Source organism: Festucalex cinctus, chromosome 7, assembly GCF_051991245.1.
Source record: "Festucalex cinctus isolate MCC-2025b chromosome 7, RoL_Fcin_1.0, whole genome shotgun sequence".
In the NCBI taxonomy this organism is placed as follows: domain Eukaryota; kingdom Metazoa; phylum Chordata; class Actinopteri; order Syngnathiformes; family Syngnathidae; genus Festucalex; species Festucalex cinctus.
In genome coordinates, this window is record NC_135417.1 from 7,284,712 (window position 1) to 7,300,299 (window position 15,588).

General features: G+C 41.2%; 1 protein-coding gene across 1 annotated transcript; it reads left to right on the forward strand.

Annotated features, from left to right (window-relative positions):
- Positions 1-575: 575 nt before the first annotated feature.
- setdb1b (SET domain bifurcated histone lysine methyltransferase 1b) lies at positions 576-15,381 on the forward strand. The gene is made up of 25 exons (XM_077527702.1): positions 576-710; positions 1,650-1,853; positions 1,913-2,079; positions 2,239-2,282; positions 2,372-2,480; positions 3,183-3,356; positions 3,433-3,634; positions 3,730-3,803; positions 4,582-4,772; positions 4,857-4,986; positions 5,989-6,151; positions 7,133-7,249; positions 7,330-7,618; positions 9,183-9,444; positions 9,547-9,637; positions 11,013-11,129; positions 11,217-11,386; positions 12,037-12,261; positions 12,334-12,501; positions 13,166-13,284; positions 13,432-13,451; positions 13,683-13,801; positions 13,868-14,145; positions 14,904-14,992; positions 15,112-15,381. The coding sequence occupies exons 1-25, from the start codon at positions 694-696 to the stop codon at positions 15,227-15,229; spliced, it is 3,657 nt and encodes a 1,218-aa protein (XP_077383828.1). The 5' UTR covers positions 576-693; the 3' UTR covers positions 15,230-15,381.
- The last annotated feature ends 207 nt before the right edge of the window (positions 15,382-15,588 follow it).

The following is a 15,588-nucleotide window of genomic DNA, read 5'->3' on the forward strand; positions in this document are numbered from 1 at the left end:
GCATTTTCATGTTTGTTTAATTTAATTTTTTTTAATAGTGTTTGGAAAATGTACTCATAGCTCATACTCGTTACTTGAATTTGTTTTACGATACATTTAAATTATCACAAATTATAGGAATTTTTTATTAAATTATAAATTGTATTGTACTATTCATTGAATAAACCTAAATGTAATTACTTGTGAATTGAAACTAACATTAACACAGCAGAATCACGTTTTATAATTGCATTTAAAAACAAATAAAATCACTTTGTTGAATTAAATATATTTTTTATATAATTTCTAAAATAATTACAAATTACATTTTACTGTTTAATGAAAAGTCTCATTCCGAAACATACAAGTGGTTCAGAAAATGAATTGATTATTTACGTTCAAGTGTTAAAAAAAAATTACAATTTAATTCGTTCATGGAAAATGCAACGATACATAAAACAATTTGAATCGCATATTGTGTTCTGTCATTTATTAATCGTGATGTACAATTTTTATTTTGGAAGGAAAAACTGGACATTTGTGTGTTCCTGGACAATTCCGAAAGGCGGAGTTTTTTTTTTCTTTTCTTTTGCACACGGCGTCAAAAAGAACACCGCCCACTCGGATAATCCCGGGAAACAAAACATGCCGCTATGCTAGCTTTAGCCAGCCAACTAGCTAGCAGTTGATGTTGACGTACGAACGCAAAAGAAAATGGACACCAGCGACAGGTAAGTGTTTTCTCCCAGTCCTGCTTTTGCTTCACATTTGCTCTTTGCGACTCATTTGAGAGCGAACACCTTTGTGTGCGTTCTGCCGGCTACCTGTGGGCAGTCGCTCGACACGGGAGACTTTCTCTGCGTTAAGGCTAGCCTAACGTGCTAGCATGTTTGCCGTTTGAATGGAGCACTTTTGTCTTCTGCATTTTGTCTTAGGCTTGCAATAAATGTCAATTGTTCAAGAAGGGAGTCCGACCACTTGTGCCAATAGCGTTCCATCAGGTCCCCATTGTAATATGTCATGTACAACCTGATCATATTTCCCCAAACGCGAGCATTTCATTCTCATCACTCCCACCCAGCACGATGACGATGGAGCATCAACGTGACGGACATGGTCTGGTGATGACAAATCGTCTTTTGAGACAGCCTTGTTGCTTGGAAAAGATTTGATGCTGGTCTAGCACAGTTGATGCCAAAGTACAAACTGCGGTCTCCCCACTACTTATTTTATTGTAAAACATTGAACAGTATCGGTGAAATGATACAAATGGGTTGTTTTAGCTGCACATGAATTAGTTCTCTTAAATAAAAATAAAAATCCTGTTAGTCATCTCAGCAGAAGAAGACAGTGGCTGACTTTTTCAGACCTGTGAGGAGGGAGATGAGATCGGTGGAAAAAAATTAGTTCATTTTTAAGGGATTGGCCGATCACAGATCTCCCAAAATTAAGGAAATCTGGGCCGATACATCGGCCGGCCGATCGATCGGTGCACCCCTAATTCAAATCAATGCATTCAGCTATTAGCATTCCGCTATCAGCATTCCCACACAATTTCTCCTAGAATTGCACTTATTCGAGTTGAAAATAGTTGTTTTTATTTCTTTGGCAAGGTTTCTTAGCACATCACTACCTTCTGAAGAAAAGCATTGTTTGCCGATCTCTTTCAGAATGGAGGTGGAGGGCTGGGACTCGAGTCTGGAGGAAGAGCTGGGTGTCTCTCTGGACGAGCTGACCAAGTGGATCGACGAGATGGTGGAGAAGAGCGAGCTGGTGCAGAAGAAACGAGCTCAGCTGGGCGAGCTGACGCAGTGGGTGGAGCAGAAGGAGCGTGAGAAGGCGGCCACGGAGAAGCTCATCAGTGACGCCAAAAAGTGAGTCCCGGCGGCGCTACCTTACCTGCGCGCTGACTGATGCTGCGTCATCCTCGCAGGTCGCTGGTGGAGTGCGAGAAGCTGGTGAGGGACACGTACCAGAAGAGCGGCTTGGAGTACAAGAGCAGCTCGGAGGACGAGGAGAACGGCGGCGGCCCTCTGAGCGACGAGGTCATCGAGATAGACGACGACGATGACGACGACGACGTCATCGCCGTCGGCTGCGGTGAGCGCTGTGCCAAAATGGGTGCCGTTGCTAACATAGGGTCGAGACAAATTTTCATTGGGTCCGATATTTATATTTTGAAAAATATCGGCATCAGTCTTTTCTTGTGATTCAAATGATCAATTGCTGCTTTTTGTTTCTTTCTTTTCCGCATGTCAGTGGTGCCGCCGCAGAAACCCGTCATTACTATCGAAGAGCCGATGGTAAGCGCCACGGAAACTCTTGACAATAATGGACTGAAAGTGTGAGTGGGAATACTGTTTGATGATGATGATGATGCTGTTGGACTCAGGATACGGGCAGTGCGCTCAGGAAAACGGCTGAGCAGGTCAACAAATTGGTCCAAATAGTCACCAGGCCTTCGCCAGCGGCCTCCGTGCCCAGAACGCCGGGACAGTCAGGTGGGCACGCTCGCTCTCACGAGAGAGATAGACCGATGTTTTTTTTTTGTGTTTTTTTTTTAATATACAAATATACGTATAAATACGTTCTATTTTAAATGTAAGTGTTCCAAAGACGTATTTATACGTTTTTTTGTTTTTAGAAGGCTTTGATGCACCTTCTAAGTTGCAGAAAATGGGTGAAAAAAATGTGTAATTATAGACGGCTAGCAAGTGGCAGCAGAGTATAAGAGATCAACCAGGGCCATGATGAAAACAAGCTGATTATACACAATTCTAAGCAGATTTGTGAATGATGATAAAACCTCGCTATAATCTCATGCTGATTGCTGCAAAACGGAAACAGAAATATAATTTTTTTTTCCTGATGAAAGAAGAGACTCTAATCTTTCTTTTACTAGGTTCTATATTTTTTATCGCAATAGAACACAATATTCTGTGGGCCTTGTGAAAATCCAGGGAAACAGCCGGGAGCGAAGGGGGTTGCTTCAGTCAAAATGGCTGCCAGTCAATGAGTTAAATGGATCTATTATCAGGCATATGATAATTCAAAATGGCTGATTGCAATATTTGTCGAAATCCTGAATATCGGCCCCGATAATTGGCACAGCCGTTAATCGGCCACACTTTCACTCTCACTCGCACACCTTTTGACTGGCTCTCGTTGACATACAAGCGCAATCAATGTTTGGACTCGCGCAGGCAGCGGTCATACCATACCGCCGGCCGTGATCGTGTCTCAGATCCTGGCGCAGCCCGTGGGCCACGTCAGCCCCAAGAAGAGGGAGGATGAGCTGCGAGTGGGCATGAACATCCTGGGCAAGAAACGCATGAAGACGTGGCACAAGGGCACCCTGGTCGCCATCAACCCCATCGGTATGCGTGAGACAAATTTCCGCTCACAACTTTCAACATGTGCAAGCCGCTCACTTTGTTGTTTGCGTGCATCCAGGCAGCAGTACATATAAATACAAAGTGAAGTTCGACAAAGGCAAGAGTCTGCTGTCGGGGAACCACGTGGCCTTCGACTACAACCCCACCCTGGAGGGTTTGTTTGTGGGTGCGCGCGTGGTGGCCAAGTACAAGGACAGCCACCAGATGTGGCTGTACGCCGGCATCGTGGCCGAGATGCCCTCCAACAAGAATCAGATGAGGTGGAGCGAAAAAGGTTGAGGCGGAGCAAGAGCTCGTTTTCCGAGATGGTCGCCTGACGTCCCCCCCCCGTTTTTTTTTTTTGTGTCTGTGGCAGGTTCTTGATCTTCTTTGACGACGGCTACGCATCCTATGTCAACCTCCCGGACCTCTTCCCCGTCTGCAGGCCACGTAAGTGTCCGCCCTTCACAAGCAGCAAATTATTTTGGCACTTATTTGTTTCTAGTGTTCAGGAATCAGATAAAAAAAAAAAAAAAACATAATTTCCTCATCTTTATTCACAGGCTTGACATTATTTTCAATTGGCGGCATAAGAAACATGCACACAAACGGAAATTAATTTTGATTCATTTAACTGGTTTGCTCCTTACGGAACTTTCTTCTTCTAACAAGAAACGTACCTCGTCATAATGAGCAAAGTTTTTCCGCTGGAACAAGAAACATTCTCGTTAGGATGAGAAACGTCTTTACCTGCAAGCAGTAACTCATTTTGTACAGACTCCAAGACTTCAGACGTTTTCAAACACAACCTAATGGTGATGACTTGATTTATTACATAAAGCAGCAATGTCCTTAAAGCGATACAAGATTTGTGAAAACTAACCAGCTATTCGGTGAAATGGTTAAAGGGATACTTGACTTATTTAGCCATTTTTGGCAGTCAAACATTAATAGTTTGCCTATAATAAATTTGATATTTTCATTATTTTTCACGTCCAATTAGTACCTTTAAAAACACATTTTGCAACTTGCTGTCGACTGAAAATGACATCACAAGGGCTCGGGTAATTTGACTCAAGTTTCGGTTGTTTTCCTTCAAAAGGCCTCTGATACTTCATTCCAACAAGATCTCATGGGCTTCCTTTGTTTTTAAGCATTCACATTGCTCGCATTTACCGAATGAGTATGAGATGATATGAGCACCAATCAAGTCGAATTGATTCGACAGTGAAGCGGACGTGGGAGGACATCGAGGACGCGTCGTGCCGCGACTTCATCGAGGAGTACATCACGGCGTACCCCAGCAGGCCCATGGTGCTCCTCAAAGTCGGCCAGATCATCAAAACTGAGTGGGAGGGGACCTGGTGGAAGAGTAAAGTGGAGGAAGTGGACGGCAGCTTGGTCAAGATCCTTTTTCTGGTAACAAAGAAACCTCACTGAAACCAAAGAGACAACGTTGGATTATATAAAAAGTTGCTTATCTTCACGTAATGTGTCCTTTAGGATGATAAGAGGAGCGAGTGGATCTACCGAGGCTCCACCAGGCTGGAGCCCATGTTCAACTTGAAGATGACCACCGCCAACACGCAGGAGAAGAAGCTGGCCGGCCAGCTGAGGACTCGACCCAATATGGGTAAAGACCCGCTCCGATGCCGACCTTTCCAACGGTGTCGCTCCACAGCATTGCATTCCGCAGTTAGAAAATATATACTGTGCTGTATAACAAGTAAATTAAAAAATATATATACTTTTAATGGAAAAAAAGTGACTGTAAATGGAAAAAAAAAACCATAAATGATGAATGAAAAAGCATAAAAAAAAAAAACAACTAAAAATTATACCAAAATGAAAAAAAAAAACACAATAAATGAAAAACAAAATATACAGTAATAAGTACCGGTAAATATACTTTTAATTTAAAAAGTGAATGTAATAAAAAAAAAAAAAAAGAACATATGTGATGAATAAAATGTATAATAAATGGAAAAAAATATATAATTAACGGGAATTTAAAAAAATTAAAAATTAACGCGGATTTCCATTTATCACGGGTAGTTTTTGCAACGTAACAAGTGATAAACGAGGGAACACCGTATATACTGTACAGGGTGGGCCATAAGGTGCTATAAATTGGAAAATGAATTAAAAAAAAAAGTTTTGTTTCAGACATCCTTTGTATAAGAGGTAAACTAACCCTATTTATGGCAACTTGTTGCCCACCCTTTTTCACAATAGAGTGGTCCTTTTATAGATAACAGTGACCTTTTTCAAATAATGATTTGTTTTGGTTATTAATTTTTTGTTTTGACTTTATTTACTTATTACTTACTTTTCTGCACACCCAGTTGAACTTTACTCTCAAACTAGACATAAAAAAAGAGAATTTCAAGTTATTTATTTAAAACAAGCATTTAGCTTTGTTTTAATGCTAACAAACAATGCACAACACCGCAGAAGGGCTAGTGAATAGCATTTTTGTCATAGTAGCGTTCGTACAGATATTTCAAAAGAATCACTTAATAAGGCTCCTGTGTTACATCTCAAGACTATGTGAGTGTGCATACTTTGTATTTATTGATGCACGTGTTAGCAAAATGTCCCGTTTGAGAGTTTTGTGTCTCATGTGGGTCTGTAGGTGCGCTGAGAAGTAAAGGCCCCGTGGTCCAGTACACCAGCGACGGCCATGTTGGAGCCTCTCCCATCAAGGCGCCGCCCACCCAGGGCGTCCTGACGCCTCAAATCCAACAGTTGGCAAGCACCTCGTCAAGCAGCCTCCTCACTCCGTCCACACGTGTTGAGTATGTTGACCACCATCGTTCAACTCATTCACATGTAGCCATTTTCAATCAAGCAAGCCCCTTCGCTCCCTGTTGTTTTGCTGGATTTGGCATGGCTCACAGAATATTATGTTCTATTGCTATAAAAACATGGAACCTACCAAAAGAAAGATTAGAGTCTCTTCTTTCATCAGGAAAAAAAGTATATTGTATCTGTTTCTATTTTGCAGCATTTAGCTTTGGAATATAGCAAAGGTTTATCATTATTCACATTCCTGGTGAAAACAGACAAAAAGCTTGTTGCAACTAGGAGTGTGACGATATCGTGATACTTTGTTTCCCGATAGATTATCCATATGCCTACTATATATAATTTTGTATTTATTTATTTCTATTATTCCATTACCTATATTATTCTATTATTTTATGATTAGTATTATCGTGTATTTATTACCTGACCAATATATCGATAATGGCAGTATCGTGAGATAATCGTTATCGTGAGCTTTGTATCGCATATCGTATCGTAAGGTACCCACAGGTTCCGAACCCCTAGTTGCAGCGTGGCCCTAGCTGATCTCTTATACTCTGCTGCCACCTGCTGGCCGATTTTGTAATAACTACCATTGCTTTAAGCCACCTCTTCATGTCAGAAGCTGCATCAACATCTTCTGTATGCTCTTGCATAAAGAAAAGAAAAAAAACCTTTAAAAATGTGTTAACACGTTTTTGGGAGTGAAGGAGAAAATATTAAACGCTTTTACACGTTTTTGGGTTTGAATGAGTTAAGAATTCTCTCTGTCTGCTCACGCATATTAACAGACAGTCGTTCTAAAACTGCAGCGCTGACCTTAACCTGAATTTTGACTGCATGTAAACTTGAGCATTGCAGTGGGAAAAAATTAATACAGCAGTTTGATATTGACTGGAGATAATTCATCAGTCATGAGCTATATCGTTCAAATGATTGTTTTTTTTTTTTTTCCTCTCTTTGCTCCATAGAAGTAGCAAACATCAGATGGCCAAGAAGAGCACGTCGCCGTTCGTTCCAGGCGTCGGCGGCACGCACGCCTCCAAAGTCATGCAGTCGCTCGCCACCAGCCCCGGCAACGTGCCAAGGTGACGGAGCAATCGTCACAAGTAGAACATTTTTGAGCAGCGTGCTGATGCGACGCGTCTCTTTTCCTTTGCTCGAAAAGGACGATCAACCCGACGGCGAGCGCCGGCTCGGTTCAGGTGTATCCCAAAGCGGCGACCGCTCCCGCCACCCCGCCTGCGGCACCCCCGCCGACGGCCACCATCCCGCACCAGCCGTCCTACCGGGCCCCCACCGACCGCATCTTCTACATGGAGCACCTCTGCCAGCCGGCCTGTTTGAACCGCGTGCGGCCGGCCAAGCGCAACATCCACCGCGGCAAGAACCCGCTCCTCATTCCGCTGCTCTACGACTTCAGACGCATGACGGGCCGGCGCAAGGTCAACCGCAAGGTGAGCGTGCGAGCACGTGTTAATTTCGTCAACACATGTTTTTCACCGGACGAAAACTAGACTAAAACCCTCATTAACAAACAAAGGATGCATTTTCATCAACTAATTAAGATGAGAAATTTTAGTTCATGAACAAAAACGAGACGAAAATTATTTGATTTTGTAAAATCTCTCTGCTAATCTGTCACTGACACGGTCATGTGACACATAGTGACACACCCCCTTTCAAAGCTGCAGCTAGTGAGTGTAACATGCACAAACGCACAGGAGGTGAAAGGTAAAAAAAAAAAATAAAGTAAAAAATTATCGTTATAAAGTAACATTCTAATGGCTATAATGTTCCAACAATAATTTTAATTCGACCTCTAACCAGGGCTAGTATAGTTTTCCATATATAGTTATATATATATATATTTATTTTTATTTATTTATTTATTTATTTATTTATTTATTTATTTATTTATTTATATTTCCATATATAGTTTTTTTTATATATATATATATATGTATATATATATATTTTTTTTTCCAGTTCATTTTAAGTTTTTATTTTTTGTCAATTTATTTTTAGTTAGTTTTAATTGGTTTTCAGGTTTTTTTTTAAATTTTCTTTTAATTGGAAATTTGCAAAGATTTACAATAACATGGTCTTAGTTCTTTATTAGTTTTAGTTATTTAATAAATGCTTAGTTTTAGTTAGCTTCAGTATTAGTTTTAGTTTTAAAAAATGTGTATTACTTGCGCGCAACAAATCAAAAACCACCAGGCAAGCGACGTCATCTGAAGGTGCTTTTCTATTGGCTGTTGCGAGATGGCGTCACTTCTGTGTGACACATTTTCAATTGTCCTTATTCCGGTTAATAATAAAAATAAATCTACTTGAAATCACATTTAAAATCATCACCAAATGCTCATGCATTAAATTAATTACCAAAGACGAAAACAAAGGACATTTTTGTTATAATTATAGTTAGTTTTATAAAATGTAGTTTGTTAGTTTTCGGAGTTTTTTTTTTAAAACGCATTTTCTTTTTTTTCTTTTTTTTTTATTTGGTTAACAAAATGTTTTTTTGTATTTTAGTTTGATTTTTTTCGATAGTTTTAGTTAACTAAAATAACCTTGCAACTTGCGCAACTTACGCTGGTTAACTTACTAGCAGTTGGCATGGAGCCATAGTAGACACTTGTTGATGTACTGTAATTGTTGTTTTTCATCAAAAAGTATGTGAAATAGTTTACGATCTGAAACGTGCAACATAATCTGCTCAAAAAAAAAAAACAAGGGAGTTCTCCTGACTAAAACTAGATGAAAACGTTGACAGTTTTTTTGTTGACTAAAACTAGATGAATAAAATTTTCTTGGACTAAAATAAAAACTAAAATGCTCGATTTTATAGTCGACTAAAAATGGACAAAATAAAAACAGGATGAGGTTGACTATGATAAAAAACTAATAAGCGGGATTGAAACCAGTCTAAAAGTGAGACTGAATTTCAAAATGGCGGATCAAATGAAACACTAGGCCGGATTATATATTGGTCAAATGTCTCGTCCCCCGCCGCAGATGACCTTCCACGTGATCTACAAGGCCCCGTGCGGCCTCTGCCTGCGGAACATGGCCGAGATCCAGCGCTACCTCTTCCAGACCAAATGCGACTTCATCTTCTTGGAGATGTTCTGCTTGGACCCGTACGTGCTGGTGGACCGCAACTTCCAGCCGCTGCGACCGTTCTATTACATCCCGGACATCACCGGAGGCAACGAGGACATCCCGCTCTCCTGCGTCAACGAGATCGATTCCACGCCGCCCCCGAAAGTCGCCTACAGTAAGAACGCCATGGATGGATGCAGTTACTTAACGACTTACCGATTTGTGCCTCGAGGCCGGCGAATGTGATGGATGAATGTTGCTGTCGCCTCTTTTCAAGGCAAAGAGCGCATTCCTGAGGACGGGGTGTTCATCAACGCAAGTCTCGACTTCCTGGTCGGCTGCGATTGCACCGACGGCTGTCAGGACAAGTGAGTCAAGTTGCTCTCCGTCCGTCCGTCTGTCCGTCCGTCCTTCTTCAAATCTCGACTCCAGCATCCCCGTGTGGAGTTTGTGTGTTGTCCTTGTACTTGTGTAATACCTCAATACGTCATTACCTAAGACGGAGGTATTGATGTTTACCGGTGAACAAAATGAACAAGGAGAGTAACCTTTTCGGGGAATAATTTTGCTAAACTTGGCATTGCAAATCCTGTAGCTAGGAAGCTGACACCCATCACGCAACTGTTTATAAAGCACTTAAAAAAAAAAAAAAAAAAAAAAAAAAAAAACTAGATTGAAACTAGAGGTGACAGATATAATGAAATCAACTCAACTTTATTTACAAAGCACTTTAAAACATCCATTGCTTCATACAAAGTGCTGGAATAGAAATCAGTCATGCAGTAAAGAAAAATGAAACAAAATAAATTAAATATAAGTAGGTACGTATGCGAGTAAATAAAATATTAATAACAAGAAGTAAGGTAAGTTAAAAGTAAATAAAATAAGTATCAAATTGAATAACACAAAATGCACTAGAGACCATAAAACAACAGGGGTCCCAGAATTGAACCCTGTAGAACACCATATTTTCCGTTATACTAGGAAATAATAATCAGGATTATTTAGGCAATATTTTAAATCACGATTATTTATTTTTGGTACAAAACAAGATAATGTTTAGGCATTTAAATAATAAGACCAACTAAAAAAAACAAAATCCTGTAAATATGTACAAAAAACAAAAAAACAAAACAGAAATACTATGAATATTTAAGTTCCTTTTGGACCAAACAGAATTTATAATATATTTATAATAATATATATTTATTTATTTATGTTGAAGTGCAGAATGCTCACTGTGCAGTAGGACAATCTTTTATTTTTTGGTAAAAAAAAAAAAAAAGTTTCAACGTAAAAAAAAAAAATATTAAGACAAATAAAATTTATTTGAAATACTTTAATTATGCACGTTTCTTTTGAATGAATCAATTATTAGTTATTTTACAAAGGTGCAAAAATTATTAATCTTTTTTTACGATTGTGCTGATTTTGTAATTGTGGAGTGAAATAATTGAAATGGTAATTGAATTTCAATTAATTGCCCAGGCCTATGTTATACTATAAATATGTAAATTCATATTGCACATACTCTACTGACCACTTTCTTTTTTTTTTTTGCTTGCTATAGTCAGTATGAAGGGATTATAATAATAATTATAATAGTAATAATAATACTGAGTGCACCAAATTCCCTGCAGTTAATGACGGCCAAACGGGGCCAAAAGAAGACTTTTAAAAAAATGGCGTCATTTCAACCCCCATTGAGTTTTGTGTTGTACACGTGTTTGCGTTTGGTTGCAGGTCCAAATGTTCTTGCCACCAGCTGACGCTGCAGGCGACCGGTTGCACTCCGGGCGGACAGATCAACCCGAACGCTGGCTTTCTGAACAAGCGTCTGGAGGAATGCCTCCCCACGGGGTGAGAAACGCGCACGCCAGCGGACAAGACGATATCGAAACGATCGCACGGTTGCTCACTGGCTGTCGTTTTCCCGCCACGCCTCAGCATCTACGAGTGTAACAAGCGATGCAAGTGTTGCTCTCAGATGTGCACCAACCGGCTGGTGCAGCACGGCCTGCAGGTGCGCCTGCAGCTCTTCAAGACCCAAAACAAAGGCTGGGGCATCCGCTGCTTGGACGACGTGGCCAAGGGCTCCTTCGTCTGCATCTACGCCGGTACGTCACGTCACGTCCCTCCTTTCCAGTGTTTATTTTGGCAACGAAAACGAAACGAAGATCATTTCGTCAACACACTAAAACTAGACTCGACTAAAAAACCGTCATTAATCAATCCTAACTAGGACTAAATCAGTATGCATTTTCGTCGACTAAAGAAGACAAGAAGAAAATATACTTCTCTTAATAAAAACTGGACTAAAATCTATGTAGATTTTAGTTCATGAACAAAAACTGTAATTGTGTGTCAAGTTGTTTTTCATCAAAAAGGTGAGAGAAAATTTGATGTGGAATACTTTTAGATCCAAAATATTCAACATGATTCAAAAAATACAGGGGTGAAATGATTGTCCTGACTAAAACTAGAATAAAATGTTGACAGTTTTTTTGTTGACTAAAACTACAAGAATAAAATGATGTTTCCTTGGACTAAAATAAATACTAAAAATGCTCAATTTATAGTTGGCTAAAAGAGGACTAGATACAAACAGGATTAGGTTGACTGACTATGATTTAAAAATTAACAAGCAGGATTGAAACTAGACTAAAACTGAGGCTGAATTAAAAAAAAAAGTCAGATAAAAATGACCACGTCACACCTCGAGTTGACTCCCATCGTCCGCTCCAACGTGTCTTGGCGCCGCCTCCAGGCAAAATCCTGACGGACGACTTTGCCGACAAAGAAGGCCTGGAGATGGGCGACGAGTATTTTGCCAACCTGGACCACATCGAGAGCGTGGAGAACTTCAAGGAGGGCTACGAGAGCGAGGCCCACTGCTCCGACAGCGAGGGCAGCGGCGTCGACATGTCCCGCTTGAAAATCCAACCGTCTGCCTTGGTGTCCGCCAACACCTTCGGACGGCAGGCCAAAAAGGGTGAGTGAGTGAGTCACTCGATTTTTGTTTTCGCTCATTTCGCTCGTCATTCGTCGACTCCTTTCCCCGCAGCCGACAGCTCAAGGTCGTCCGAGGAAAGCGGCGAGGAGGAAGATAAGGACTCTAAGAGCGACGAGAGCGACAGCTCGGACGACACGTTTGTCAAGGACACCTACTACAGCAGCAGTTCCGTGTGGAGGAGTTACACCACGCGGGGACAGGCCAAAGGTCACAAGGAAGGTGAGCGTGCCCAAGTCTCAAGGTGAGCGATGTGCTCCAAACTGACAACCTTATGCTCCGCCCTTTACTTTCAAAAAAAAAAAAAGATGCTGTAAAATGTGATGCAAATAGTCCAAATGCAAAGATAATTGATTACCCTCTAAAGACCAGTTGTGATTACACATAGTTGCCACAAGATGGGAGCAAAGCACTTAAAACAGGGTGTCATGAAAGTAGGGCTGTGCAGTTAATCGGAATTCAATTACAATTTCAATTATTTACACTCCACAATTACAAAATCAGCGTAATCATAAAAAGGAACTATTTTTTTGAGTTGATTAAATTCATACATTTGCACCTCTTTTAAAGGCCCAGTATGCCGGTTTCACTCAGGAAAATGCACTTTTTAAATACAGGATGTACACACTTTAACTTTCTCTCAGTCTACACATCTGGGTTTATGTTAATCTTTGGTGGTGATTTTGTCCTAAAACCCCACCCCGCCAGCCTGTATTTTGGCATTTTGTGTTTGTTTTGTAAACAGCGGGACGTTTCTGTGGAAAGACAGCGTTTACACCCCTCCAGCCAATCGCAGAACGGGGGGGGGGGCGTGTCGCAAACGGGGCCGGGCGAACGTGTCGGCTGCAAATGTTTGTTTGGTGAACGCTTCCCTTCCCATCCTCAGGAGATGACAAAGACGGGAACCTGGCGGCGGGCAAAGGCGATGAAAAGTCGCTGCCTGTGTCCGAAGAGATGGGAAAAAGTAAAGTGGCTTCCTGGCTCACCAGCCAGGGAATGAAGAAGGTGAGTCCACACACACACAAAAATGACATCGATGATCAAACTCTTGGGGAACGTGGCATCAATTTTGCACTTTTGAAAAGTGTTGACTTTTTCATCTCGTCTCCAATCGCATTTTCTGCTTTTAATCGCTTTCGATTTCCTTGACAGGAGTCTGCAGACGGCAAGAGGTACGTTCACTTTATAAGTGATGCTTCTGAATGTTTTGTTTTTGTTTGACATTAAAATAAAGAAATGTAAAAGTTTAAAGGGATACTTTACTTATTTAGCCATTTTTGGCAGTCAAACATGAATATATATATATGAATAATACCCTAACCCAACCCGAATCCAACATGAAAATCAAACGGCGATAATATCCAATCCTCACATTTTTTTTTTTTTTTTGTTTTGCCTCACAGCCAAGTGAAGCCCGACACAGCCAAAAAGCTGGACGTGACCACCCTGTCGGACAGCGACGACGTCCAGACAATCAGCTCGGGATCCGACGACAACAAGGAGAAAGACAAAGCCGCCCCGGGTGAGTGAAAAAGCGGCCCGCAATCTTTGCGACGCGCTCCTCACGTGATTCCCTCCCTCTCGCCAGGAGGCGTGGTCAAGAAGCAGGTAGCGGTCAAATCCACGCGCGGCATCGCGCTCAAGGGCAGCCACGGCATGATGGTGAAGACGGGCGCGCCCGGAGGCGGCTCGTCACAGGGCGGCCCGGGAGGCAAGTCGGGCCAGCAGGGCCACACGGGCGGCGGCGGAGGCGGAGGCGGGGGCGGGGACAGCGGCCCCAGAAACACGCGACACTTCTTCGACGGCGAAGAGTCCTGTTACATCATCGACGCCAAACTGGAGGGAAACCTCGGACGCTACCTCAACGTGAGTCGGCTGCAAATATTTTCACACCCTCGAGATCACGTCTTTGTCATCAAATTGTAAAAATATTTTGATGTTGAAATGGTATGACAGACAGCGTATTAGGGCCACGTATAAATATATATATGGTTTTAGAGGGCGGGAGCAATATGCTGAGAAAAAAAACCTGCTAAAGTGGCAAATTTGCGAGGGAAAAAAACCTTGTAAATTTGCATTTAGGAAGTGGCAAATTTGCGAGTTTAGAAAGTGGCAAATTTGTAAGAATTTTTTTTTTTATTTCTGTGTTTAGAAAGTGGCAAATTTGCCACTTTATAAACTCGCAAACTTGCAACTTTCTAAAGTGGCAAATTTGCGAGGAAAAAAACTGGCAAATTTGCTTCTTTTTGTAGTGGCAGTTTTGTGAGAAAAGAACTCGTAAATTTGCGAGTGTATTAGAAAGTGGCAAATTTGCCACTTTCTAAAGTGGCAAATTTGCGAGAAGACTGGTAAATTTGCGAGTTTAGAAAGTGGCACATTTGCGAGGAAAAATCATAAATTTGCAAGTTTAGAAAGTGGCAAATTTGCAACTTTCTGAAAAGGCAAAATTGGAAGAAGAAAACTCGTTAATTAGTAAGTAGCAAATTTGCAACTTTCAAGTTTTGGCTTCACAATTTTTGTTGACTTTTTTTTTTTTTTTTTTCATTATTTGTAATTATTGTTACTGTCCTTTTTTATGTATGTTTGAAAAAAAAATTCAAAATCGAATGGTTTTTGCCCAACAGCACAGCTGCAGTCCCAACCTGTTTGTCCAGAACGTCTTTGTGGACACGCACGACTTGAGGTTCCCATGGGTGGCGTTTTTTGCCAGCAAGTGAGTTTGTACGCTCGAGGCTCGTCAAAGATATATCGTGTTTTCCTGCTTTTTGTTTGGAAGTCTTTTCGGTGGTTTGTTTTTGTTTGTTTGAACCCTGCCCCGGTGTCGTGGCGCAGGCGCATCCGAGCGGGCACGGAGCTGACGTGGGACTACAACTACGAGGTGGGCAGCGTGGAAGGCAAAGTGCTGCTGTGCTGCTGCGGGTCCACCGAGTGTCGAGGGCGACTCCTGTGACCTGCCAGACCAAAACAAAAAGCTGCAATGCTTTTTGTTTGCTTTCAACTTTTTCAGTTTCATGATTCTTTGTTCCTTTTTTGTAATGCATTTATTTCACCGTAAAGAAGTACTGGTTTGCATTTGAATAAAATGTCATTTTCTTTAAGGAATCACCGCTCCAGGCTGCTTATTTGTTTTTGTTTATCACAACCTCAAGAGGGCGGTAGGACTGTGCGACGCATCCAGTTTTATTATTTAGTTTGAGTTTATTGCTCATGATGGTTTTTGCTGGATTAATAATCACTTATTTAAACTTTTTTTTTTTTTTTTTTTAAAGGATCCTGTATATTGGCTTATTTACTGATGTAAATGTTTGG

Bases quoted from the DNA above. Each gene is read 5' to 3' on its own strand.
- setdb1b (XM_077527702.1), top strand. The intron at 3,357-3,432 runs GTATGCGTGAGA...GCGTGCATCCAG, and splicing joins GGTCGCCATCAACCCCATCG to GCAGCAGTACATATAAATAC. The intron at 11,130-11,216 runs GTGAGAAACGCG...GCCACGCCTCAG, and splicing joins GAGGAATGCCTCCCCACGGG to CATCTACGAGTGTAACAAGC.